Here is a 27,920-nt window from a genome sequence, read left to right on the forward strand (position 1 = left end):
TTTGAACTTTCAGAATCCTGTGGGAAAGATAAGCTATTTCAGTATTTTGCCTATAGCAACAAAATGCCCAGGGTCAATCTTGAGGGGAACCTTCCCCATCTGTCTCTGGACTTTTATCTTTTGTATATCACAAAAATCCATAGGATGCCGCAATGATTAAAATTCTCCTTCTCTTTTTTTAATCTAGGAAGGAGCAATAATTTGACAACCTTGAAGCTAAGCAGAGGGACATTTGGGAATTTTAAAAAGGGAAAACTTTAAGGCCTAGCAATGAGAAAAGAGGTACACTTAAAAGGAAGACTGGAATATAAGGGGAGTTTTATTTCTTCAAGTAATTTTCCATAACTTAAAACAGATTGTTGTTTGTAGCATTCTTTATTCTAACTGCTAACTATATTCTGAAAACATTATGAGGTTGTAAACATAAAAATGCAAAACCATAGATATAGAAATTGTTGGAAGAAATATCTAGGTCCAATCTGGGAGAAAGGCACTAGAGACAAAATGGAGGCTGGAGGCTGATTGGAAAGAGTGACCATTTATTGATGAACATGTTTGTGGTTCTGATGCAGCTGGCCACATAGAGTTGAGAGTGGGGGGTATTTATACCTTCTCTTTGGCTTTGAACTTGAGCTTCCTGTTCAAGAACATGGATTCTATTGGCTGTTGTCATATGGTGCCATATTACAAATCCTAGGAGTTTGTCTGAGCTACGTTTGGTTGAAGTTTGGTCTGATGCAACGAAGGGACTTGTTGGGCAATTCCTATTGTGGCTGAGGGCTAACCTTACCTTTGTTTAGACCTTGCTGCAGGGAATTTGCTTATGAATAGAGCTATCTATCTCTTTATCTCTTAAGTGCTGACATCTGCTGTAGGCTATTAAGAAAGGTGGGAGCTATTAAGAGTGAGTCTGCTTCCTGACTCTAACAAATCATGTTTCTCCATTTCTCATCCAGGGAAGTATAATATTCTGCCTTTTTAATATTTCCTAAAATATTTCATTCTTTTAGGAGAGGGGTGGGTGCTAGCTTTCTACAATATGCACAGATAATATAGGTTTTCATTACCATTAAATTCTTTCTGCTCATTCAGTGCTATTTAAATCCTGTCTGCCCTTTTCTTATGTATTTCTCTTCTTGTCCCATAGTTTCACAAAAGTAATTATTTTATCACACCCTGGTCCAAAATATTTGGTGTAGACCTAACTGATATTCCATCTTTCTCTACAGTAGCTATTAGAAAAAAGGGGGAAGCCATTTTGCTGGGAGGCTTAGGGGAGACAGTAGACCCTTGAAGCTTCTTAATATCCCTCTGAATCATGCTGTTAAAAGAGGAGATAAATGGAGACATGTACCCATGGCCATGTATTCTTCAAGTTTATTCTTTCTCCAAAGAAATGTGTGACTGTTTTGTCTTCTCAATTTCCAGACTGAGGCTGAAGTAGGTACAAGAAGTTTCAGAAATGATTAATTTGTCGGAAGTGTAGAACGATGGAAAGGACATTTATGCATAAGATATGTGTTGTTGCGTCAGTTACAATCCATAAGCTTCTTAATGTGGCTTGGGGGAAAGTAATACACTTTGAGAATGTGAATGGGATTTTGAATTAAATTCCAGATTTTGGAAATTAACACTATATGAGGAATTATGGGTTTATCCAGCAAATGTACCAACAAGTTTATTACATTTATTTACATTAGAAGGATAATGGTACTCCAGTTTTACAATCTTTAGTTAATGATAGATGCTAATTCTCTGCTTATGAACTCTCACTGTAATAGAAAGACTAGTAAATATCATTCCATGTTCTCAAGGCTTAATACTATGTTTGAAAACTGAGCTACTTTTTATCTGTGTCATAATATGTTCTTATTTCTTTTATGTTTTTTTTTTGCTTTCGAGTTGTTTTTGTTGTTGTTTTGCTATCTTTTTCTGTAAATTCTAGCAATAACAATACTTTCAAAAAGGAAATTATTAATAATGATACAGGTTATGGGTTGCAGGTAAAATAAATCCATCATGGAGAACTCCGCATAAAACAGCCATTTTGTTTAAAACAAAGGTTTACCCCAAAACCATTAAGACATTCAGAAAATAATATGGAATATTCAAATAGATAAAATATGTTGTTGTTGTTAGTTGCGAAGTTGTGTCTGACCATTGCGACCCTATGGACAACGTTCCTCCACGCCTTCCTGTCCTCTACCATCCTCTGGAATCCATTTAAGCTCAATAAAATATGTAGTTTCCTAAAAAATTATCTCTCTCCATGAATACAGTTTTAAGCAAGCGGCATAACCAAATATTATGCAGATTGGCCTCCCTCAATAGATTGTCCTCCAGATTTGTTGGAATATATCATCCACAGTCATTGGGTGATGGGTAATGTATTCCAAATGAATGGGACGACACAGAAGAAGAAAGATTTATCCAAGAATAAATAAATCAGACAAACGTTGCTATCAGGCTCCTGCAGTCTAAAATCTTACTTAATAGACAATGTGGAATATACACTTATTTGTGTGTTTGATAATCTTCGACTTGTAAATTCATTGGTGGGCAGGTGGAAGGATCGAAGAGTTGGTAAAACATTCCAAAGTCTTTGGATTCTTCGCCACTAGAGGGTGCACATGCTCCATGGGGACTTATGTCTGCCAAATAGCAGTGAAAACTGCAGGATACTGAATGAGAAACATCATATCCCAAAGACTTAATGCCAGACAAAAACCAAGGATGGTGTTTGCAGAATTACCTGCAAGCATTCACAAATGGGATGGGGAAATGTTGCTTTTTAAAATTCCTAATGAAAAACATCCCGAGGCCCTCAGAATCCCTTGGCATTTGAATACTGAGCATGACTGGCCTTAAGGCTATTCTGCAGCTCCAGACCAGGTGGTGTGGTGCCCTGTAGGTTGGCTAAGGATTATACGATTGAAGCCCACCTAGGAGGGCACCTAGTTAGGGACAAACTCAAATAGGATGAAATGGCTGAATTTGCACATTTTGCTAAGCTTTATTGCTGAATTTCATATTGTTTTGGCTTTGTACTATATGCAAAGTCAGCCAACCGTAGCTTGGTTGACACATCATCATTAAAAAAAACCAAGGCTTACAGCAACATGAAGTCTTACCTCATGTTTAGCAGCTTCAAAGAAATACAGTCAGTAGCTTAGAATCCTAATAACTTTCTGTACATAATTTTGCCTTCTCACTGATAGTTAGTTCATGCTCCAAATGGCACCTTCATTTCTTTGCAAATTTTTTCACAAACTAAAAAGATTTTTTTTTGCCTCCAAGCATTTTTTAAAAAAAGATTACTTCTCTGCTTCCTGTGTTAATACTATCCACAACTTAAATATTCCAAGAAGTACAGTATTTCATTTGTGACATCAGAAAATGCATATGCAGAAGTGGTCTATTCCCAGTGAATTGTAAGAAGGCCTAGTTTGGCTGCAAAAGGCCATCTGGGAGCCATATGTCAGCTGTTCAGAGCTTCACCAATCAAGTGTAATAAATAAATACATTTCACTGGAATTTTATGATATATAGCCCAGCCAGGTCACAGAAAGTGCAGTTTGTTAGGTTGCCCATTATTTGCAAAGACAGCATTGTTGGTAAAATAGTTTATGTTGCTCAATATAGTGTATCTGTGTGTGTGTGAGTGTGTGTGTGTGTGAGAGAGAGAGAGAGAAAGAAAGAAAGAGAGTTTCAGTTATGTGTATGCATACATATATGTGCACACATATGCACACAACACATAAGGAATAAGTACTGCTTGGTAGTCTGTGAAGTCAATGTGAAACTAAGATGGCTAATAAGCATTTCTGTGTTCCATAAATTCAGCCATAATTCACCCATGGAAAACAATGGAAATTTTAAACAAGCTTACTTTGGGCTGAGGCCAAAGTAAGGGGTGAAATCCAGCAGGTTCTGACAGGTTCTTGAGAACTGGTAGCGGAAATTATGAGCAGTTCGGAGAACTGGTAGAAATTTTTAGTAGTTCAGAGAACCGGCAAATACCACCTCTGGCTGGCCCCAGAATGGGGTGGGAATGTAGATTTTGCAATATCCTTCCCCTGGAGTGGGGTGGGAATGGAGATTTTGCAATATTCTTCTCCTGCCACGCCCACCAAGCCACGCCCACAGAACTGGTAGTAAAAAAATTTGGATTTCACCACTGGTAGAAGGCATAGAATTTGAACCTTGGTGAATCTGTTCACTTGGGAAGGCAGAAATGGAAACAAGTCCTCCATTCTAAATATTTAGATATTGCTTTCAAAAGGGTAGAAATCATTCAAGGGAGTGATTAGCACAGCAGAAAATGCAGCTCCTTCTGTTCATTTGAAGAGGATTTCACAAATGCTTTGTTCTTTTTCTTCCCCTTCTTTGGTACCCCTGGCCCCAAACAAGAATTAAAACGAGGGCACTTCTAGGTGTACAAAGTTTCTTAGTACTCTTGTGAAGGTGCTAGTCGGGATTATTTCAGAGTTTGTTTGTTTTTTGTTTTTTTTTAAAAAAATATTTTTCACACTTTCAGACCTGTTGAGGAGTGTTCTCAGAAAGCAGTGCTTTTCTCAGCCATTCCATTTGGGTGGTGCATATGAAGGAAATGCACCACGGAGGCCAATCAGTGGCTTCATATGTATTAAAACAGATGGCAGATATGCGCCACATCTCCTACAGTGAAAATCACTGTCAGAGACAGGCAGCATGACATTGAACAACAAACAGCGAGTAAACTACAAATATTGTCATTTAACACTCATATTTTCCCCATGGAACACTTGAAATGGCATTTATATTCTCCTTATTAAGTTTTGAAGCACAACTGGATCTATTTTGTTTTGGTTCCTGTGATCCTCCAGTCCAGCAGACTTTGTTGTCTCTGGTTTATGTTATATCACATATGTCCCTGAGATGGCTTCGTGGTTTTCTCCTGGCTAACTCAGGTTGATATTTTAGCCATTGTAATAACAGCACAACTTTGTTCTGGGTACTAAGACTCCTTTCCTTAACCTGGTGCCCTCAATTGTATTTAGCTACAGTTCCCAGAATTCCTAGTCAGAATGGCTGCCTGGGGACGAAAAAAACCCAGTTAAGGCAGGCTACACTAATCACTTTATCTGATACCATGCCAGGCTGTGCCCATGTTCTCTGTATTTCATTCTCTGTATGCTGCCAAGAAAAGCTCTTACATAAAGTAGTTTGTTCCAGAACCTTCCAGTTGTTTTTTTTTACAAATGTTTGCCAATCACATTCCTATGTTGCAGTCTATGGAGAGATTCCTGCAAAAGTATATTTAAGCTGGTTAGGGGATGGGTTCAGAGGTGGGATTCAGCAGGTTCTGATCAGTTCTGGAGAACCAGTAGTAGAAATTTTAAGTAGTTCGGAGAACCGGTAAATATCACCTCTGACTGCCCCTTCCCCATCTATTCTCTGCCTTCCGAGTCCCAGCTGATCGGGAGGAAATGGGGATTTTGCAGTAACCTTCCCCTGGAGTGGGGAGGGAATGGAGATTTTACAGTATCCTTCCCCTGGAGTGGGATGGGAATGGAGATTTTACAGTATCCTTCCCCTGCCACGCCCACCAAGCCATGCCATGTCACGCCCACCAAGCCACACCCACAGAACCGGCAGTAAAAAAAATTAATCCCACCACTGGATGGGTTGTCCGCTGGTTTCAAGTTTTTGTACAATATACAAAATAAACAATATAAAATAACTGGATCTCTAAAGTGAGATGCCTCATCATTGACCACCACCATTATTTATTTATTTTATTTATTTATTTTTATATGCCACCATTCTCCAGAGACTCAGGGCGGCTTACAATGCGCTAAGCAATAGCCTTTATACTTTTGTATATTTTATACAAAGTCATCTTATTGCCCCCACAAACCGGGTCCTCATTTTACCCACCTTAGAAAGGATGGAAGGCTGAGTCAACCTTGAGCCTGGTGAGAATTGAACTCGCAGTAATTGCAGGCAGCTGGATGTTAAATGCTGCCTTAGTAGGAGGCATTAGCCTCCTATGCCACTCAGGCTCCTGACCTGTTTCTTAACTTGAGTAGCCCATTCTGCGGGCTCTTGCTTCCTGGTTGCCATGGCCATGAAGGAGAAGGGAGAGAACTGGACAGTTAAAACTATGGGCTGTTTTTAAAAGGCTATGGTAGCAGCCCCGCCTGAACTTTCGACCAATAGTTTTAATGCTGGTTTGAGAGATTGTTAAGAACAGGAAGTGGTAGCATGTAGACACTTCATGTTTTTCTAGTGAAGAAAACTCAGGCCAAGCTAGATCACTGACTGGGAAACATTTTTTTCTCATTGTTAACAACAATAAATGAGGTGCATAGTTAAATGGGGGAGCGAGAAATCTTTAATGTTTTACTGGAGGAATAAAGAAAGGATCACCTGATGAAATGAAGTGACAAGACTTTTGGATAAGCATTGCCCCTGAGATGCATACAAAGTAGAAATCTCCCAAGATTTCCCAGGTTCAATTGCTGGTTTAATATTTATTTATTTATTTATTTATGTTATTTATATGCCACCCTTCTCCTGTAGGACTCAGGGCGGCTTACAAAACAAAATAAAGAATTACATAAACAATTTAAAATCAGTTTAAAATTAAATTAAAATCAATTAAAAAATTATTAAAATTATTTGAAGTCACCCCTGCGGATTCAGCCCATTTGGTGAAAAAGCCACGTCTTCAATTCGCGGCGGAAGGAGAGGAGGTCCGGGGCTGTCCTGAGGCAACCCATTCCAGAGGGTCGGCGCTCCCACAGAGAACGCTCTCCCCCTGGAGGCCGACATTGTCTGGCTGATGGCACCCTGAGGAGGCCCGCTCTGTGTGAGCGCACCGGATGATGGGAGGAAGGCAGGAGATGATCCTGCAGATACCCCATATGTACATGGATAGTCACCTAAGGGTTGTTATGTGTGAGTGATCAATCTCAGATCTGATAGCCATATTTACCATATTCTTGTAATTTTTATTTATTTATTTTGTCAAGTACATATTAGATAATATATATAAATATAAGCATGAAGTGAATACATAAAATGAGTACAATTAAAGGGAACATTAGGACAGGGATGGTAGGCACTCTGATGCTCTTATGCATGCCCCTTACAGACCTCTTAGGAATGGGGTGAGGTCAACAGTAGACAGTTTTAGGTTAAAGTTTTGTGGGGGTTGGGATGAGACCACAGAGTCTGGTAGTGCATTCCAGGCATTGACTACTCTGTTACTAAAGTCATATTTTCTGCAATCGAGTTTGGAGCGGTTCGTTTGTATCTATTAAGTTTGTATCTATTGTGTGCTTGTGTATTGTTGTGGTTGAAGCTGAAGTAGTCATTGACAGGTAGGACATTGTAGCAGATGATTTTATGAGCTATGCTTAGGTCATACCAAAGGCAGCTTAGTTCTAAATTTTCTAAACCCAGAATTTCAAGTCTGGTGGCATAGGGTATTTTGTTATGAGCAGAGGAGTGGAGGACTCTTCTTGTGAAATATCTCTGGAGTCTCTCAATTGTATTAATGTCCGATATGCAGTGCGTGTTCCAGACAGATGAGCTGTATTCAAGAATTGGTCTAGCAAATGTTTTGTATGCTCTGGTTAGTAATGTAATATTACCGGAGAAGAAGAATGCCTCTGACTGGGTTTGTATGACACACAATGTGGTTACTTTTATACAAAACTAACCAAATGGGATGTCTTCACAAAATGCTGACCTCTCCCACCCTTTTTGCCCCCCCCCAAAAAAAACCTAACCAAACTTGAAACTAACCAAGCTTTCCATTGCAGCAAATGCATTGGCTGGATGTTTGTCTGACTTGCTGTGTGAATACATTCCTCTGTTTTATCATAGAGCACATTTGTATCTAGTTGGCAGGAAAGGCGTAATAAGAATTCATAAATAACTAGACAGACCCACAAAGAAATGGCAAGATAGAGGAAAGAGACAAAAAGATTAGGTGGATGTACTCATGCTTGGATGCCAAGGATATTGAGCCTAACTCCTACTCATCCAAGTAGATAATGCCAGTTCAGAAGGAGAAAATACAAGTTGCCATGAATGGGGCAAAAGAACCAGTTGCAGTGAACGTCCACTAGGTGTCAATATAGCTTTGTGCATGCTCCCTTTAAAATATTTCCTCAGGAACAAAAAAAAAAGACGTATCAATGTAAAACTTTTCTGAGTAATGCATTCAACAAACAGCGAAAAACACCAATTATGTAAGATATCTGCAAAAATCAGCTTCTAGCAGACTGGCATCACATGCCTTCAATATCAGTTTAGAGACAGATCATCAGGATAAAAATCTATATGGTCACTGAGAGTTGACAACTTGATGGCAGATAATCAATCAATCAATCAATCAATCAGAATCCCCTGGCTATGATATTGCTCTGGTGAAGAGGTTTTTTTTCCCTTTCAAACTTCCTTTGCTTAAGTAGAATAGCATAGGATTAAACCCAAGTGATCTTCAACATAAGCAATGTTAAAAATATTAGGCTGAATTTGAACTTTTTATGCCTGAAAGAATTCCTTCTCTTCATTGATTACTCTGGGATTTGACACAAGATGCTTGCTGGAAGGAGGAGGTGGGGAGACTATATTTCAGTTTGTTCTTAGTAAGTATATCAAAAGTATATTGTCTGCAAAATAGCTTTATTTTCTGTTTCTAATTTCATAGGGTCTCTGTACATGATTCTAAAAACGATGGAGAGGCTCTAAAATGTGATTTTTCTTTCAGAGTCACTCAGAAATTACAACATGCTAATGGGTCTGGCAATGGTTATTTGGATATCAGTTGTCCCAAAGGTGCTTTTTCAAAAGGCAACTGGACTTTTCTGTTTTTTTCTTTGAAGATATTTCGGCTTCTTATCCAAGAATCTTCTTCAGCTCTGATTGGATGGTGGGGGGGAATGGAAGGATTTTCACTCCTTGCAGAAAGTCTAGTTGCCATTTGAAAAAGCACCTTGGAGACAACCATGAACTGGATGACTGAGAATCTCCATAGACATTTGGATATCAGTTGAATATTGGCTGTAAAAAGATTGGGCTAAAATTAACCTGATTCTTGCTGGTGCAGCTGACTCACTTTTCTGGGGTACATTTTCTTTCTTTGTTGCCTCAATGCAGGTTTTGGTTGGCTGTCCAGGATCTCAAAAAACAACCACTGCAAGATGTAGCGAACAGAGTAGAAGAGATCTGGCAAGAGTTCCTCGCTCCCGGGGCCCAGAGTGCCATCAACCTGGACTCTCACAGCTATGAAATAACAAGCCAAAACGTCAAAGACCCAGGGAGGTACACATATGAAGATGCACAGGTTCGGACTTGGATGTGATTTCTAATAGTGCACTAGAACAAAAGAGGGAAATGCAGCTTCTAAACTGCAAAAGTGTCCCTGGAAAATGCATAACTTATTAATGTGTAAAGTGGAGATGCTTCAGTCTCAATCAGGAGCAGAAGCAGGAATTGAATAAGGAAATTTATAAATTGATTTTAAAAAAAAGAGATGATAATGTTTGCTACTATCACCTATAGTTCCTTAGAGTAGCATTCCTCAATCTTTCTGGGTTGGCGGCCCGGGGGTGGGGAGGAAAGGAAGAGGAGATGATTTTGTGTGAGAAGCATGCATGCACACAGTTTTGTGAGGCTGCAAGCGCTCACCACTCATGCAAATGGGTCTGCATGCGCTGGCCCACCACTCACATGGCCCGGTTGCAAATAGGCCATGGGCCAGTAGTCAGTGGTGGGATTCAAATAATTTAAAAACTGCTTCTCTGCCCTAATGACCGGCCGGGTGAGCATGGCCAGGTGGTCATGTGACTGGATGGGCGTGGCCAACTTGACGTCACTCATCACACCCAGCCCTGCCTCCCAGCCACTCACTTCAAAGGCCTCAACAAGATACAATTTCCCTCTCTATTTGTATTTACTACTACTAAACATCCAAAATACACTATTTAATCCTATGTATATATGCCATATGTGTACATACACATTACATAGTATAGAATGTGTATAGGCACACCAAAAGATACATTATGTACTATATATACTGTATGTGTATCTATACACACACAGAGAGAGCTCTTCTAAAACTATACACATTCAACCTCACACACCCAGCATCCACTTTCTGCCATACATTTAATTATAACTTCTGTACATTAGAAGATTACACACATTTTCAGATTTACTTCCCTAGCCTGCACATGACCATCAGAGCCAGAAGATGTCATGGGCGTTGCCAGGGAACTCTGGGCCACGAAGGGGGTATCAGCCCCCTCACCTTAATGAAGCCAATGTCCTCGGCGTACCAGCAGAAGCCCTGGCAACACATGTTGAGGCTGTAATTGCCATCCATGCTGGTTGGAGGACACACAGCTGCAAGAGGAAGAGAGGTTGGGTGAACCAGACCCAGACGTTCCCTGGCTCCCCTCATCCCAGAAGCAACAACCTCGCACTCTCCCCTCTCTGCTAGCAACTGCCCCCATCTTCCTTTCCCTCCTAGCTTCCAGACGATCCTGTGTTCTCTACCACTGCCATTCCAGAGGGTGGGGGGCGGCTGGGAGGCCAGGCACTCACACAATTTGACCAGGTGGGAGGGTGGGAGAGGGACGATCCAGGCGGTGCAATCTTGCAGCCCCTGGCCACCCCCCTCTGCTCGCAGCCGTGGCAGGTGAGTCCGGGCAGGGGCAAGATGCAGGCTGGGGTAGGGGGCCAAGCAGCAGCAGATCAACCTGACTCATCTTCCTCTCTGCCACCAGCTGCGGCAGAAAGGGAAGGGCAGGCGGGGATTGAGGGGTGCATCCAGCCAGGAAAGCCAATCCGCTGCCCAGCCCAGAGTTGTTAGCAGGGGTGGGCAAGGCGAGATGGGGCCTGTGGGGGAAAAACGGCCCAAAAAATGAGCAAGGCAAGCAAGCAGCCAAAGCAGATGAGGCGAGAAAAGGAGTGGCTGTAAGAGTTGGGGCGGGGCCAGCCAGTGGTGTGATTAGGTGGTTCACCAAACTGCACTGAATTTTAACAACTGGTTTGCCCGAACCGGTTTGAACTGGCTGAATCCTACCTCTGTCGGTAGTGGGCCGCAGTCCATAGGGTGGGGACCCCTGCCTTAGAGAATCTATAAGGTTATTATGAACATAAAAGGCTTTTATGGGCTTTTATGCATCCCACTGATAGCCTTCTCTACACCTTATATTTGAGAGAGAGAGAGAGAGAGAGAGAGAGAGAGAGAGAGAGTTGCAAAGTCTTAGAGGACCATCAAGTCCATTCCCCAGCTAAGTACAGGAGTCCAAATTAAACATCTTTGACATGCTTGTTTAGCAGTCATTGGTTCCTTTGATGTACTGATTGTATTGTTAGGAAGTTTTTCACACTTTGAGGTAGACACTGCCTTTCTGTAACTTAAACAGATTATTCTATGTCCTGTACTTCAAAACAACAGAGAACAATTTGGAGCTTAGCTGAAACTACCAAATGTTGTATTTCCTGAATATGAACATTTACAATGAGAACAGATATCACGGGTAAAACCTAACATCCTCTGACTCAAATTGTGATCTGAGTTTACATGTGCGGGCATGTACACGTGCAGGCCCACATTCCTGCGGTATAAAGTGGGCAACCTTACTAAAAGAAAGTATAGATAAGCTAAGGAAGATAAGATTATCCAAGACTCTACAGAGAGTAAGCCAACGTTTCCCAACTAGATACATAAAAAATGTTTCATTGTTTGTGGATGATTTTTTTCAAGGTGGGCCTCTACTTAAGCCACCACTTCCTTTGGCTCCCCCTCTTTTTCCTGCTGGATGCCCACCAATCTTTCCTGCTGCATTGGTCAAAGTGAGGAAATCAGCAATTGAAGCAAGCAGGTAGCAATTGGAGTAGGCAGGTGAGCAATTACAGAGACTCTTTGCAATCACTTGCTCAGCTTTGGCTGCCAGGAGAAGAGAAAGGCTGAGTAATCATGAAAATGTGGTGGAGCAATTGCTGCCTCTCTCACTTACCCCCTTTTTTTTCTGGATGGCATGGTGGAGGCTATTAGATTAATTGGATAGAATCACCATTACTATGGTAGCTGGAGGGAGATCTCAGATGAGTGAGTGGGAGAATGAAAAGGCTACGTCATCCAGTTCAACAGAACAAATGAATGGACACAGTTGCTCGCACACTCTCTTGGCAACATCTGCGGCCAGATTCACCGCAGTGCCCAGAGAGAATGCACTTGAGAAGAAATATTTGCAACTGCTGCCGCTGCATTCTTCCTTGGTTAACTCCTCCTCCAGAAATAGCAATAGAACTTAGCCTTATATACTGGTTCATAGTACTTTAAGCCCTCTTTAAGTAGTTTACAGAGTCAGCATATTGTCTCCAACAGTCTGGGTCCTCATTTTATCAACTCGGAAGGATGGAAGGCTGAGTCAACCTTGAGCCAGTCAGGATCAAACTGTTGGCAGTGGGCAGAGTTAGCCTACAATATTGCATTCTGACCACTATGCCACCACAGCTCTGAATTGTTGGAGAAAGACGGATAGGCAGTGCCTAGAGAAGGTTCCAGGTGGTATCTTCCCTGCTACCTTTGAGTTTTCCTGCAAGGAACTGTTTCATCCTGCCGTTTCCTTCAAAAATGCTAGTATTATAAATTCTGATATGTATTTAGTATCATATGAGGTTAGGGCCACAGTTACTGGAACTATCCTATATTTTTCAGAAACTGAACCAGGGAATCGACTTCTCAGGTGCATACATAGATGTGATGCAGAGCCACAATTTCTGCTATATGGGTGCCAAAGGTATATGAAGGAGCAAGCCTAGTATAGGCAACCTGATACCTGATAAATTTTGAAGAGTTCTTCTGACCCATTGGCAAGTGTAGGTATCAACAAAGTCTGTTTATTGCCCAGCTACTGCAATAGGTGGCTCTCCAACAGTACCAGTAAAATTTCACCTCAATTTTCCTCCAAGGCAACCACCTACAGTCAATGCAACCCAATCCCACAAATCAGAGCCGATCCATAAGACAAGGAGGAAGTCCAAAGTTCACAAACAAGGTTCAAAGTCCACAAAGTCAAAACATGGTCAGAAGTCCATGAGAGCCAGGGAAGTGTGCACCAAAGCAAACTTGTTCCCAGCAATTCATCTTCCCCCAGCATATGGCTAAATCACCCTAAGCCAGATGTTCATTGTGAGGAGGGCTGGGACTGCTTCCTTATGAGCAGCCTCACAGACCTCCTCTATCCTTTCTTCTGCTCCACTCTCCACATCCACAGATCAGGTAGGACGGCAAGTTGTTCCTCTTCAGAGGGGATCTGTAGCCTTTCATCACTGCTGATGGTTGGCAATTGATCCGCCCCTGTTTTCATTGGGACAAATGGCTCCCTGTTTGGTTGACCTTTGCTCCCAATGCCAGATGGCCCTGGGATGGTGTTATCCTCCACCCCTGGGCTCTCCAGACTTTTCTGGGGTGATATGCCATCCCACTCATATGGTGTGGGTTCCAACTCCTCCTTCTCCTCCTCCAAACTGGCTTCTGATGGGACCCTCACAAGGACAGTCCCTGTCAGTCCTACCATCTTAGCAAGTGACAAGATTGTTGGAAGGTGTACTGCTTCTAAAACCTGAATGGGGACACCGAGTTGTCTAACCCTGCAGGGGATCTACAACTTGAGGCAGTAGAAGGACCTGCCAGTTCCTCCTATATGCCAGTGGTGAAATCCAATTTTTTTTACTACCGGTTCTGTGGGCATGGCTTGGTGGGCATGGCAGGGGAAGGATACTGCAAATTTCCCATTCTGTCCCCACTCCTGGGGGAAGGATATTGGAAAATCTCCCTTCCCACCCCACTCTGGGGGCAGCCAGAGGTGGTATTTGCTGGTTCTCCAAACTACTCAGAATTTCCCCTACCAGTTCTCCGAACTGCTCAAAATTTCCACTTCCAGTTCTCCAGAACCTGTCAGAACCTGCTGAATTTCACCCCTGCCCTATGCCCCTTCCCACTTGCTAATAATACAGTCATTCAGTCTCCAGCTTGTCAATTTCCTGGTCACCCTATCAAATTGACTGAGAGAAAGTTAGCAGTGCCAGCAAGAGCAGTGAGACACAATGAAGACCCATGTGCCCTCAGCGCCACTCAGCAGCAGCTCTGGGCAGTGGAGCAACAGGATTGCCTCCTTCCCCCTCCTCTTTTGCTGCCTATCTTAGACTTCTGTTCAAAGTTGCTGTTTCATTCCATATAATAGTAGATCCCATGTTTCCCCAGTGGCTAAGAGGAACGTGTTAAGATTGAGCGGTATAACTGGGTCAGGACAAAATAAGGAGGCATAAGGGAAGGTGGGCTTTGATAGAAATCAAGGGCAATGTAATGTCTCTGCTAGAAAACTGGTATTAAAGTGGCTAAAGGTCTCGGGTGTAAGAATAGCTACAGCACAGCATGATTTTTCAACCTTGACAACTTTTAAGATGTGTGGACTTCAATTCCCAGAATTCCCAGCCACGACGGAGTTACAGCATTTCAGATGCAGACTATTAACCAGCTTGCCAGCAGTCACTCCTTTTTAGGGACTTCTGGAAGTCTGGACTCTTGGCAACAGATATTAAATAGCTTCTTCCCCTCTGCTTACAGTTCGGGTTTGAGAGCCGAGGAGTGTTTGCTGACAATTAGTTGTCTTGATGGCAAATGATAGCAAATACTGGGTGTGTTACATCGAAGGGCACTGTTGAAAGAGCAAATCAGGGTTTTCTTTCTGAATGGATTGCCAAAAGCCCAGGTGAGTTTTAGATGTAGGCCATAAAACAAGAATGCTCCAACATGCAGAAATGCTCCATCCATCACATTGATTTGCGTAGTCACTCCAAGATAGCTGCAGCACCCGGTGGCTTTATGCCATACGATCTCTCGACTTCACATCTTGAAGCAGCAGGCACAAATCTTTGTAAGTCACCCTCCTCCCCCAACCCCCACCTCGATAAGCACACATATGTCAGGCTCAAATGCAGGCTTGTTCTGAAAATAACTCTGCAACCAAACCCACAGTGAGGGCTGGCCCTGGGTTTCAAGGAATACAAAACCACATCTACGGTATTTTATTTCGTATGTGTTCTTTTTACTTAAAACTTCTGAAAGATGTGACCAAATGCATAGCATTGTGCTGACAGTTTCTGGAAGAAGCTGACAAGTTATTGCTGTAATATAGAATGCTTGTGAACAGCTTGAATAAAGCCACATCCTGTCCTTCTACCTCCTCTCTTAAATGGCAGGAAAAAAGGAACAAGAGCTGCAAAAAAAAAAAGTTGCCATATTTCCACTGCACATTTAACTTTGTGATGAAGTACATTGTTTTTTTTTTTTTGGCATAGGGATATATTGGCAGAATAAGAAACTTGGCTAGTGATAAGGTTAAAATGAGAAATCAGATACAAACGGAGGTATGAAATAGTTGGGAGGCCTTTTGTGAACTGTGTAAATTATTTCTCAGTCTGGCTATATTTACTCAAACTCTGCCCTCTGTTTCCTGCATCTTGTTTTTTTTCACCATCCCAATTTTTGGTGATCTCTCTCTCTCTCTCTCTCTCTCTCTCTCTCTCTCTCTCTCTCTCTCTCTCTCTCTCTCTCTCTCTCTCTCTCTCCCTCCCTCCCTCCCTCCCTCCCTCCCTCCCTCTCTTTGGCAATCTGTAAATGGCCCCTGTCAAAGAGCCATATGTAATGTTGAAGTATTTCTTCTCATAATGACTTTTGGCTTTTGCTTTATTCCTTACATCACTGACTCTATCTATGTCTCTCTGTGCATATTTCGATGAGCATGTAAGCTCTATAATGAGACTAAGGCTGATTATAAAATAAGCAATTTAATAAGTAACCTTACTCTCTGTGACAGTTTAAAATTAGCTGCTCATTCTTTCTGGCTTGCCAGAAGTTTCAGGTTCTTGTCTGGACCGACAAAAAGATAACAAAACAAAAAGAAAAAGAAAAAGAAAAAGAAAAAGAAAGGAAAAGTGGAAATTGTCCTGGGAGCAGTTAGGCTAGTGCCTTCCCATCCATCATCTAAGGTTGAATGAGAATTTGCCTATCTATTATCTAACAGGGGAAAGGAGGAGGAAAGCCCATACTTGCACACAAAAGAAAAATGAGGGATGAGTTTATTGTTGCTTTGCTAGGCTCCATTGACTACCCAATACAGCAGGCAGAGATAATGTTGTTTTATTTTAAAAGATCCAACTGTTTCCAGAATCCTTGTCTAGAATTTCCAAGATGCTGGACTGTTGACTAAGTGCCCTTCTGCAACCTAGCCAGGGTCATTGTTGTAGCTTGTTGTAGGAAAGAGAATGGACCTCTTCTTACACCGACATTGACTTGAAGTAGTTACCTTGTCATTATAGGCTCAGTTTTTTAATTATCTCCCTTATCCCTATTTAGGTCTTAGTGAAATTGATGGTGGAAACCTCTGTGTTCCTTTTGTTCCAAGAATTTTGCCGAGTGTTTTTTTTTTTTCTAAAGACGTGGCTTGTATTGTATGCAGAAGTTATATCTTAAGTAAGCTTGAATGTACCACTTTTCTTATTGTTGCATTATCACCTTTCTTTTGCTCTCCAACAGCACTGCTTACCAATGAAGTCATTTTGTGATGCTAACCATATGGTCTGAACAGTGGTGGGATTCAAGTAATTGAATTCAATTCAAGTAATTGAATTCAAGTAACAACCGGTTCTCCGCCCTAATGATTTCTTCCAACAACCAGTTCCCCAAACTGCTCAGAAAGTTAGCAACTGGTTCTCCTGAAGTGGTGCGAACTGGTTGAATCCCACCACTGGGTATGGAAAAAAAAATAGCATAGATTCTACAACTGATGAGACATCATTGTGCGAGGAGGCAAGCATAGAAAGCTAGTGAGCACAATCATCAGCGGGCTAGGAATAGCATTTTTTTCTAGTCTCCTGAATGATCAAGTTCATTAGCCTTTTTAGACTAGGGAGCATGGAAAGCTAAGGAGTGCAGCTGTTTGGAAATTAGGGTGCACTTTGGAAAAGCACATGACAGCAGAATGGCGCAAGATATCTACTCTCTGTAGAAAGCCGTGACGTGCATTGGTTGGGCATGACTGTCAGCAACTATAGAAAAATGTGAGGATAAGTGGAGCAATTTATGCTCACTGTTGGGCCCTGTAATCAATGGAGGCCTCCCCAAGAATGGTGGGATGGAGAGACACTCAGATCTATTGCCTGTGGCAATTTCTATGCACTGGGTCAGCCATGGAGCAGCACAAATTCTCCCGACCCATGGCAGGTTTCCACATGCTAGTGGGGCCCTGTTGCAGAGGTGGGTTTCAGCCAGTTCTGACCAGTTCTGGAGAACCGGTAGTAAAAATTCTGACTGGCCCCACCCCCATCTATTCTCTGCCTCCCAAGTCCCAGCTGATCGGGAGGAAATGGGGATTTTGCAGTAACCTTCCCCTGCCATGCCACACCCACAGAACCGGTAGTAAAAAAATTTGAAACCCACCACTGCCCTGTTGCCTGTATCTGACCTCTCCCACTCCCAATGCACCCCACTTTACTTAAAGATCTGCATACTTACTTAAGAACGGTAGCCAGATGAGCTGGAAGTGAAGTGGTCACATGACATCTCACTCAATTCCAGTTTATGATGCTAAGTTGAGAACTATCAGGTCATTTTTTTAAGCTATTTGTGTAACTTAACACAAGCCATTTTTATGCAAAACTGTGTTGCCCTCATTTCCTTTCAAAAATATATTTATTGAATTTTTCCATATAATAACAAACAAAAAAGGGAAGGAGAAAAAATTCCGGAAAGTGCAAGAGAAGAAAAATAAACCAATGTTAAGAAATATAGATTACTTCCGATCTTCTTTTTAACAGACAATTGTGTTGTTATTGTCCCTCCTTCTTCTTAAATATTTGAAAAGTCCTTTCACCCCTTCATTTAGTCCTCATCTTTCTTAGTCTTCAAATCCTTCTTTCAACAAAAGTCCATTTAAGGCTTCCAATATTTTTTTTTTCCCTGACCAGGTCAGCTTTGCCATTTCAGCGAATTTGGACATTTTCGTAATCCATTCTTCTACTATGAGAATTTCATTATTCTTCCATTGTGGTGCATATAATAATCTTTCTGCAGTTACAATTTATAGTATCAATTTACCATAAATCTTTTCTAATTCATTAACCATAGGTTCCAATAAAAAGTTCTGATTGCTTAACAATATTCATCCTTCAAGTCCTTTTCATCAGTATGTGAATTTGAATCCAAAATTTCTTAGCTTTCTCACTAGTTCACCATCCATGACAAAAAAATCCCCTTGTGCTTTTCACATTTTCATGCCTGGTTTGAAATACTTTTATACTTTTTTAAAATAATTTCCCTGGTGTTACATACTAATGGTATATCGTTCTATAGAAAATTTACTCTTAAATGACACAAAATGAATTTAACACCAATTACCCATATTCTCTCCAAATGTTCCTCTCTATGTTATATCCAAAACTAGCAGCTCATTTTGTCATACAGTCTTTAACCTCTTCTTCTGTTTTAAATCTTAAATTTATATATTTTTGCTATTACATGCTCATCATTTGTACATAATTCCATTTCAACCTGTGTATTGTTTTTTTTTCTCAATTCCATCTGTCCTTTTATCCATACTGAACCTTTCTTTCTTTTAACTGTGCATATGAAAACCATAAGAACCAAGCTATGTTCTTAATTTCTGATTCATATTGCATTTATAAAACTTCATATAGTTTCTCTCTGCTGTCTCTCTTCTAAAATATGCTTCTCTGTGCTGAGGTCAATAAAAGTATCTTCAGGCACAGCCTCTATTTGTACTTATTTCATATTCTCAATAAATCAGATAGTGATTTTTAAAATCCACATTAACGTTACCTTTGTCATGCTATAAAAACCTATGCCAGTTCATTCTGATGTTGCCTTGCCTAGACTTGTGACCTTCTACATAGGACCTTCAGTGCACAAAGGAAATCCAGACATTTTGTTTTCATCCCATAAGCTTCAGGTTAGGGGGGAAAAAAAGATGCAGGAGAGGTTACAATTTTGATTGGAAAAAGATATAACTTGGTAGTGCCTGATTTACTGGAAGGCTTGAATAGATTAGAGTCCAGAGGTGGGTTCTACTTACCTTTACTACCGGTTCACAATGGGATCGCATGCACAGATTGTTTCTGATGACATCAGGGTAAGTGGACGGAGCCTCCCGCCAGTTTTACTACCGGTTCTATAGAACCGGTTCGAACCGGGGGCAACCCACCACTGTCAGAGTCCACCAGTGTCAAACCCATGGCGTCACGTTGCTGTCACGTGACGTTTTGCGATGTTTTTTCCATTGGTGGAGCTGGGGTGGGTGTGGCCTACAAGTGACGCATCTGGCCCGCAGGCCACCACTTCAACACCCCTGGATCAGACACTTCCACTGCTTTAGGAGTGTCTTTATGTAGTTCAGGACTCTGTGATGTTCAACAGAAGAGAATGTCTGTAGCTCAGAGTTGAACTGTGGAGTCCTTGGTGCTCACAGAGCGAGGTTGTTTGCTTGCAAGCTTGCCAACAATCAAGCTCTGAGAACACCAAGGACTCCACTCTGTGATATGCCTATTGTAAAGCAAAAAGGAAGGAAAAGAAAATCTCTTTTGTTTCATTCATATTCAAGGCTTAATTGTCTGAGGAACAGAGCAAAAGGCTGAAAGAGGAAGAAAGGGAAGGAATGCTTTTTCCCCCTGAAGTAATAAATATTTTGTTAAACATCTGTCAGCATTTGATAGCTATATTTTAAATTCTGCTTTTTAGTTTTAAACACATTTTAATTGGATAAAAACATATGCTTTTAGTGTGAATTCAACCTGTTATTTTCTGCAGGTGTTTTAATGTGTATTTGTTTGTCAGTGTCTTTTTAAAAGGGTTGGAGAAAAATATATAAATGACCCACAGAAATTAAGTGGGAAAAGGTTGGGAGGAAACCGTGAAAAGAAGACGAGTTGCATTAAACTCAGCTGAATTTTTCCGGAGGCATCTGCCTAACCTGGATGTGGTTCTCAATGGGCTCTTGGCTGAACATAGTAAGAATTGCACACGTGTGACAATTTTGAGATATAGAAATATCTCAAGATGATAGATAGACAGATTGATCTAGGTCTCCAAATATAGACAATCTTTATAATTTGTGGGTTCTATATTTGCAAATTTGCCTACACGCTACAATTTCTTTGTAACCCAAAAATCAATATTTGCAATGCCTTTTTAGTTATTCATGGTCATGTCTGTCTTCTCTTAGTGATTTTGCTGGTTAAAATGGCCATCAAAAGTAAGGGTTTTTTCGGACTTTTTTTATTTGTAATAAATGTATACATTAAATGATATGTCATTAAACATATTTTTAAAAGGTTATGTATTGAATAGTTGACAAAAATATTGTGACTAGAGCCCTATAAGAATTTAACCCTGTATAACCCTAGGATCAATGGCTCAGTACTACCATAGTTATAATTAATTAGTTAGTTAGTTAGTTAGTTAGTTAGTTAGTTAGTTAGTTAGATAGTTAGATAGTTAGATAGTTAGATAGTTAGATAGTTAGATAGTTAGATAGTTAGATAGATATACACTATCACTTTAAATGATAAAATGATAGCCTATTACTTTGTGATTGTGTTAGAATTATTCTCATGAATTGTGGAAGCAGAATCATTAAATTGATGTTCACCTGTTTCACAGGGAATCCTTTTCCAAAGCATTTGCTTATGTCTCCTCATCTGTTTTTCCCTCTGTTTTCAAACACTAATTGCTTCTTCTTCATATGGGCTGCAAGCTCCACATGCTGATATGTGATATGGTAAAATATCTCATATCAGCAGATACAACCAGCTCCATAGGCCAATATAGTGAATTATCACAAGATAATATATTTCTAGCTACAGACCGAGTGCATAATATATGGGAGACTAAGCTATTACTGAAGTCGTCATTCAAATTGGAGCCATTGGAGACAGCAGATCCATCAGGTCCGGTAAAAGGAGCAATGCTGAGCCAAGGACAGCTGAATGTCCTTCTCAGTGGGTTGCAAAGAAGATTGCAGCTACCCTCCTAAAATTGTATTCATGTGAAAACCATTACTGCCATACTTCAGTCAACATTTTGTCTAAAAAAAGTGTCCCTGAAACTTTGCACTCTGAAACTGTCTCCAAGCCATTTGTTGATTTACTTCTAGGCCTTTACTTCATTAACATGCCAAGCTTAATAAAGTGGTAAGCAATTTAGAATAAATCCATTTTAAAATCTATTTAAGAGAGTTGCTGTTTACCAGTTCCCAGATGTACACATAATTAATATATAGGTCTGTGCATGTAGCTATTCATCATATGGATCTACATGCATTAGTACACTAATGAACAAGGAGAGACATGTCAGACAACTTGTCCAAACAACAAAGCTGGGGCCAGATTGGAACACTGATTATAACTTTTGACTGGAACTAGGAAGACTGGGGTTAAAAAGGGCTTCAGCCTTTACTACATAGAACTTCCATGGCAACTGCCTGCCTGTTATCTCTTAGGCCAGTGATAGCTAACCTTTTTGCCATCGCGTGCCAAAAGTGTGGAGAGCATGGGGGGGTTGCGTGCCCATACCCATAATTCAATGACACCCCGCACCCCCGTGCATAACCACACGACCCCCTGTGCTACCCCCGCTTTTGGCACATGATGGCAAAAAGGTTAATGGTGGGCCCAATAGGCCCGGTAGGCCCATTTTTTGCCCTCCCCAGACTCCAGAGGCTTTCTTGGAGTCTGGGGAGGATGAAAACAGCCTTCCCCACCCCACCCCCAGAGGTCCTCCGGAGGCTGGAAACGGCCCATTTCCTGACTTCCAGTGGGCTTGGAAGGCCCAAAAATCAGCTGGCCAGTGCGCACATGCACACTGGAGCTGAGCTAGGGCAACGCTCATGTGCCCACAGATATGGCTCCACGTGCCACCTGTGGCACCCGTGCCATAGGTTTGCCATCACGGTCTTAGGCCAACCTACTTATTAGGTTATTTAAAGATTACTCCATATATTGCTCTTTAGACAATCAATAAATCTGCCATGGCTGGTATGGCTACAGCATCTTGTAAAGGTCTACAACAACTGATGCCTGTCCTGACTGCTCTTGAACAACTGCATTTAACCATCCTTTCAATTTCTCTTAATGCATCTACGTTCATGTCAAATTAGAGCAGTAGGAAAAATAAAAAGGTTGGGAAAGATCCAACATGGTTAGATTGCTGTTATCACATCAATGTAGACTAGAGGAGACATGATAGCAGTGTTCCAATATCTCAGGGGTTGCCACAAAGAAGAGGGAGTCAAACTATTCTCCAAAGCACCTGAGGGTAGAACAAGAAGCAATAGGTAGAAACTAATCAAGGAGAGAAGCAACTTAGAACTAAGGAGAAATTTCTTGACAGTTAGAACAATTAATAAGTGGAACAACTCGCCTGCAGAAGTTGTGAATTCCCCAACACTGGAAATTTTTAAGAAGATGTTGGATAACCATTTGTCTGAAGTGGTGTAGGGTTTCCTGCCTGGGCAGGGGGTTGGACTAGAAGACCTCCAAGGTCCCTTCCAACTCTGTTATTCTATTCTATTCTATTCTATTCTATTCTATTCTATTCTATTCTATTCTATTCTATTCTATTCTATTCTATATCCACCAAAGTCAATTTTCAGACCAAAAAGTGCTATCCAAAATCACTTGCCTTAGAGCCTATTCAAAGCTAGAATGAGATTCAACATAATAATGTGCATAGAGCAATTTTTTAGCTATAGCATGATCACAACCTTCTCATCATGTTAGGTGGAACTCATGTAAATTGTAATCTATAAATCTAGATTAAAGTACCAGATGGCCGGTCCTTGTAATATCATAGGAAATTGGTCAAACAGTTGTGCAAATTGTATTAAGAATATTAGGATGCCTATATTATGAGTATTGTTCTAGGACTATGAATAGTAGCATGGTAGACCAATGCTAATTTAATCTCGAATGGGTTTGCAATTCATTCTCATTAATTCAGTTTATATAACCAAACCACTTCAACATATTTCTTTTATACTGGACCCAAACTTTTGCATTCAGACCATAATCATCCAGTATCCATTTCAGTTATAGTCTTCGTAAATGCTGCATTCCAGTTCATTCAATCTCATTTCCAGATAACAAAAATGGACAAACACACTTTCTTATAGACAGGCATTTTAACTTCTTTCAACAAATATTTATTCACAGTAATACAATACTGTACTGAACCACATACTCCGCTTTATTTTTCTGTCAGCATTTGTCTGCCTTAACATTTCTTGCTCCATTTCCCCCTCTTTAGCAAACATAGTACACAGATCCATCTATTTGCTTTAGTTTTTTTGCCATTTAGCCATAACTTCCAAAAATTATTTCATTTTCACTGTCAAAACCAGTTCCCTATTTCTTGTACGCCTTACCTAAGCCCCATATGGTTTTGTGCAGACATCAGTGTGCACATGTGTCACCTCCACCTAATTTTTTTAAATTACATAACCTCTTAAATGGTCTTAATTCGGTAATCAGGACACGTTTCTTGTATGAATACGGTTAGTGGAGAACAAGAGGTTAGAATCCTACTATCTCATCTAAGATGGTTCTAATCTGCATTAGAGATTCTGAATACTAAAAATGAACATCTGAAAGGCAGTATTGTGCAATTGTATATATATATATATAAGCTTTTATTTAGTCCTTTGGATTGAAAGATGGAAGAAAACTTCAATTACCTAAATAATCATTCCTTCCTTCCTGGAACAAAGCCATGCCAAGGTTTCTTTTTACCTGGCTGATAGTCCATTGTGGAATATCTATCACCATGTTTTAGAAATTTGGGGGGAACCGTTCACTTGTGCTTTGATATTTCACTTTTTTTTTCCTCCTAGGTGCCTGGAGATTGTTGAACAGTGTCCAACAACAAATCTCACCCTGTCATTTCTTCCTTTCCCACAGGAACATATTTACAAGCTGATGAAGAGTGACAGCTATGCACGTTTCCTCCGTTCCAATGCTTACCAAGACTTGTTGCTGGCAAAGAAGAAGGTATCTATCGGGAAGGACATGCTTGCTTCTTCAAGTCCTTCTTGACTCCTGCCTGCTGCCGCTTGCTGCTGTGTGGACATGAATGTTCTGTTCTTTGTGAGGGGCCAAGGCTTGTTCCCTTTCTTTCTTCTAAGGATTGAGAACATGTCTTTCCCTCTTCCTAAAGCTCCATGTTTGGCATCTGAATAAACCACTTCAGTGTTCAGTGGCCATCCTCTGATAGGGAGATGAATCTGAAGCAGAAGCAGCTCTAAGCTAGGTGACATGATTTGTCATGAAGCCTTGTGAAAGTCTGCTCTATGTCTATGTCCATAGATTTTCCAAATCTTGCTGTCCAGCATCCTTTAACTTAAGCTGTCTGGGATTGAAATGGGTGCCCTCTATCACTGAACTATGGCTCTTCCACCATCTTTTAACATGAAGTAGCAAAATGCCAATTCTAGGTATTTGCAGGGCACAAATACCATCCAGTTTAATAACATTTAATCTTGTCATACAGCGTAGCAACCGTTGGGAAGAAGGGCAGCATCCCCTTCTGTTTAATCTCACGGTTGTTCTTGTGATGCCTTACCTGAAGCCTTCCTCTTGATTTTCTATCAGCTTTTGATTTTCTGTGAATGCCATTCCCTTCCACCAGCACTCTCTGTAGATAGACTTCTGTTATTAGTTTTGATTTTAAACAAATACTAAATGCTACTCTGAGCATTCCTCTATCCAGCCACATCTTATTATTTTATTTTCATGTCAGCATGCTGTGCTGTGCTCGTTATTGTTTTCTGTCCTTACTATATAAAACAACAAAGGGCTTCTTGTATGGACTAGAATCCTAAATCAGGCATTTAAGAATAAAGGGTAGAGAGCTGATAATACTTTTTGATTTTCATCTGTGGCTAGGTTTAAATAATACATACCCACCTGAAATGATTTCCCACTTCCCATATTCAATTTTATATATAGGCTTTTGTAAAGAGATTTAGAGATTGAGTCCTCTAATTTTTCCATTTGGCTCTCTGTTTTCCTCTGCTAGTTGCTGCTTTCCCATGATCCCATAATTCAATCAACCTAATCAAATTTCTGTTGCAATTTCAATGGGATCAGAATTCTTAGAACCTCCTTCTGACAAGCTACTGGTTCCCTGTATGCACAGGAACTCTGAAGTACAATTGGTGATCATGAGCAAAGCTTTGATGCTGACTGGATAGGGTCACTCTCTCCTGAGCAGTGGAGGTGTGTGCATAGAGCTCTTTTTGGCAGTGAAATAGAGATGTACGCATGAGCTATTTTTGGTACAAGTTTTTGCAAGAAGTTTACCATCTGCATATTTCTATGGACTCATAAATAGAGAACTGCTAGGTTGGATAGAATGTGTGGAATACTTCAGGGACACTCACTGAACCCTTCAGCACTTCCTTTGCACCAAGAGTTTGCAAGTATTTCTCAGAGTTACCATATTTTTCAGAGTATACGATGCATTTCCCCCCACCTCCCAAAAGAGGGTGAAAATTTGGGTGCATCTTATACACCGAATGTAGCCAAAAATGCGAGGCACGGAGGAGGCGATGGTCTATGACAATCCCTGCAGCCTGGAACAGCTGATTGGGGGTATTCCGGGAAGCCATCCACCCGCCAATCAGCTGCTCATGCTGAATCAGGCTGCAATAATGTGCTTAAGCTGACCTGGCTGTTTGCTATTTGCTGCAAGGACTGTCAGAGTTTGCAGCAGCAAGCAAAACACAAGCAGAGGAGAAGAGTTTCAGTTTTAGTTTCAGAGATCAGCACAGCATACAGCTTTAGAACAATTGACCTAAGCCACGCCCAGGCTCCTTGATGTCTCCTTCCTTGTTGCTCACATAGCAAATACTGTTTCAGTTTTGAAACAGTCTCATATACTGACAGGACACTAGCCAGATGAATACCAATGGATGCTGGTAGGCAGAGGCAGATTTTTTTTTCTTATTTTCCTCCCCCCAAACTAAAGTGCGTCTTATACTCCGGAGCATCTTATACTCTGAAAAATACGGTATATTTTACATGCTGATTGCTCGTGAGAGCAATATAAAGGCTCTGAAACTGAAGAGACATTGTCACATCCAAGAAACGGACTTCAGGGGGCTTTCAACAGCTGATGTGTTATTAAATGTAGATGGAATGGGGAAACAGAATCCAATGGCCATTAGACCGTTTTTATTGAATCTAGTTTGGTGGTTCCTCTTTATACTCATGTTAAGGTCTTGTGTAGGCCTGCATAGTTGGTGGACAGTACCCAGTGTTGTGACTGTGGTTGAGATAGGATTGCTTCAGTGGGTGTCTTAAATGCTAGGTGATTGGTCATAAGTCCATGACAAAAAAAAAATATCAGTTTTCATTCAATGATTTTAACATAGTAGTTGGGTTGGATGTCAAAGTGTAGGCCAAAATCCTGACTCTACACAATAAATAGCTATGGATAAGTATTTATAACACACTTGTCTTATGATGGTTATGAGTAGATTGGATTCACCAGCTACTGTCTTTTTCAAAGATGGGATTATACACGTCACTTTCTATAGAGCAGCATAGTCTGAATGTTGAAAAAAGTCTTCATGAGAAGAGCAGTTTATCAGTGGAGCACTTCTCCAGAGAAGACATGGCTCCCCTCTGGTGCAGATGTTCAAGCTAAGGTTGGAGGGCCATCTGTTAAGATGCCTTAACCTCCTGCATGCAGGGGATTAGTCTTTAGATGGTCTAAATGGGCTCTTTCAACACTACGATTTTATGATTTTTAAAAAGGAGTAGGAGAAGGGATTGGGGAATGCTGCATTACATGGATTTAGCTTTCCTGATGCTGTCTTTTCAATTTATTTCCCAAATGGAGAAGGGTGCATGTGAGCATTACTACAGCAAAAAAAGATGTATTTAGTCTCTTAAAAATGTTCAAAAGACTCAGGTCAAAGAAGAAAAAGAAGCCAGTTCAGAAGATGTTATAAGATTGTGCCAGAGAAACCCAACCCCTGAATCCTGACTGGCAGGAAAAATGTTGACTTAGTTAAAATTGATGCCTCCCTATTGTTCTGAAAGCTGAATGGGCAAAAAGGTGATCTGCAAGTATTTATCTTTCTTGACATAAGGGTCAAATAGGCCTCATCCAAGTTAGTCTCATCTATCAGAATGTGGAAGTGAAGAATCTAGCAGTGATGAAAGAGACTTCAGGCAGGCCTGTTGATGTAAGGCAAATTAAGTCATTTCCATCATATGTAAGATAACATCGTTACGCAAATAATGTAATAATGGCAGTGACATACTTGTATATGTGGGCAATGAACATTTATGAATAATAGTCAACTTCTCCAAGTTAGCCAATTAAAACAAAATTACACTGTATTTCAAACCATGTTATTTTAACATAATTTTTTCTTCTTTGTATAGCATTCACTCATGATGACCCCTTTTTTTGTGTATCTATACACGGCTTGTGATAATTATTCCTTAGATTAGTTCCAATTAATTGATGGGGTTTTTTTTTTCATAGTGAGGTTTTATTGCTACTGCAAGCTCAATTTTAGCCCTAGGTAGTTTTAAACCCATGTATATATTTCCCTTTCAAGAATGTCCATACGTGAGGTAATGACTCTTTGACAATAGATGCTTTAAAGGACTCAGTGCTGGTAGATTGGAGCAAGAAGGAACAGAGAGCAGAGAAAAGAAAGGAAGAGCAAAGAGCTAAAAAAAGTAAACATATTGACCCACATATTCTCATTTCCTGCAGCTAACTAGAATGAAGGATTTCCTAATTATTTTAACTCTGGGTA

General features: G+C 40.7%; 1 protein-coding gene across 4 annotated transcripts in view; it reads left to right on the forward strand.

The window, feature by feature from the left end:
• Positions 1 to 27,920, forward strand: part of RGS6 (regulator of G protein signaling 6) — a 251,597-nt gene that overhangs the window by 207,765 nt on the left and 15,912 nt on the right. For all 4 annotated transcript variants that reach the window (XM_070939549.1, XM_070939559.1, XM_070939566.1 and 1 more), the window contains 2 exons: positions 9,154 to 9,340; positions 24,043 to 24,132. In XM_070939549.1, coding sequence (XP_070795650.1) covers positions 9,154 to 9,340; positions 24,043 to 24,132 — 277 coding nt within the window. The remainder of the gene's footprint in view (positions 1 to 9,153; positions 9,341 to 24,042; positions 24,133 to 27,920) is intronic.

Source organism: Pituophis catenifer, unplaced genomic scaffold (assembly GCF_029215685.1).
Source record: "Pituophis catenifer annectens isolate HBS135680 unplaced genomic scaffold, rPitCat1.0.hap2 SCAF_1, whole genome shotgun sequence".
NCBI classification, from domain to species: Eukaryota; Metazoa; Chordata; class Lepidosauria; order Squamata; family Colubridae; genus Pituophis; species Pituophis catenifer.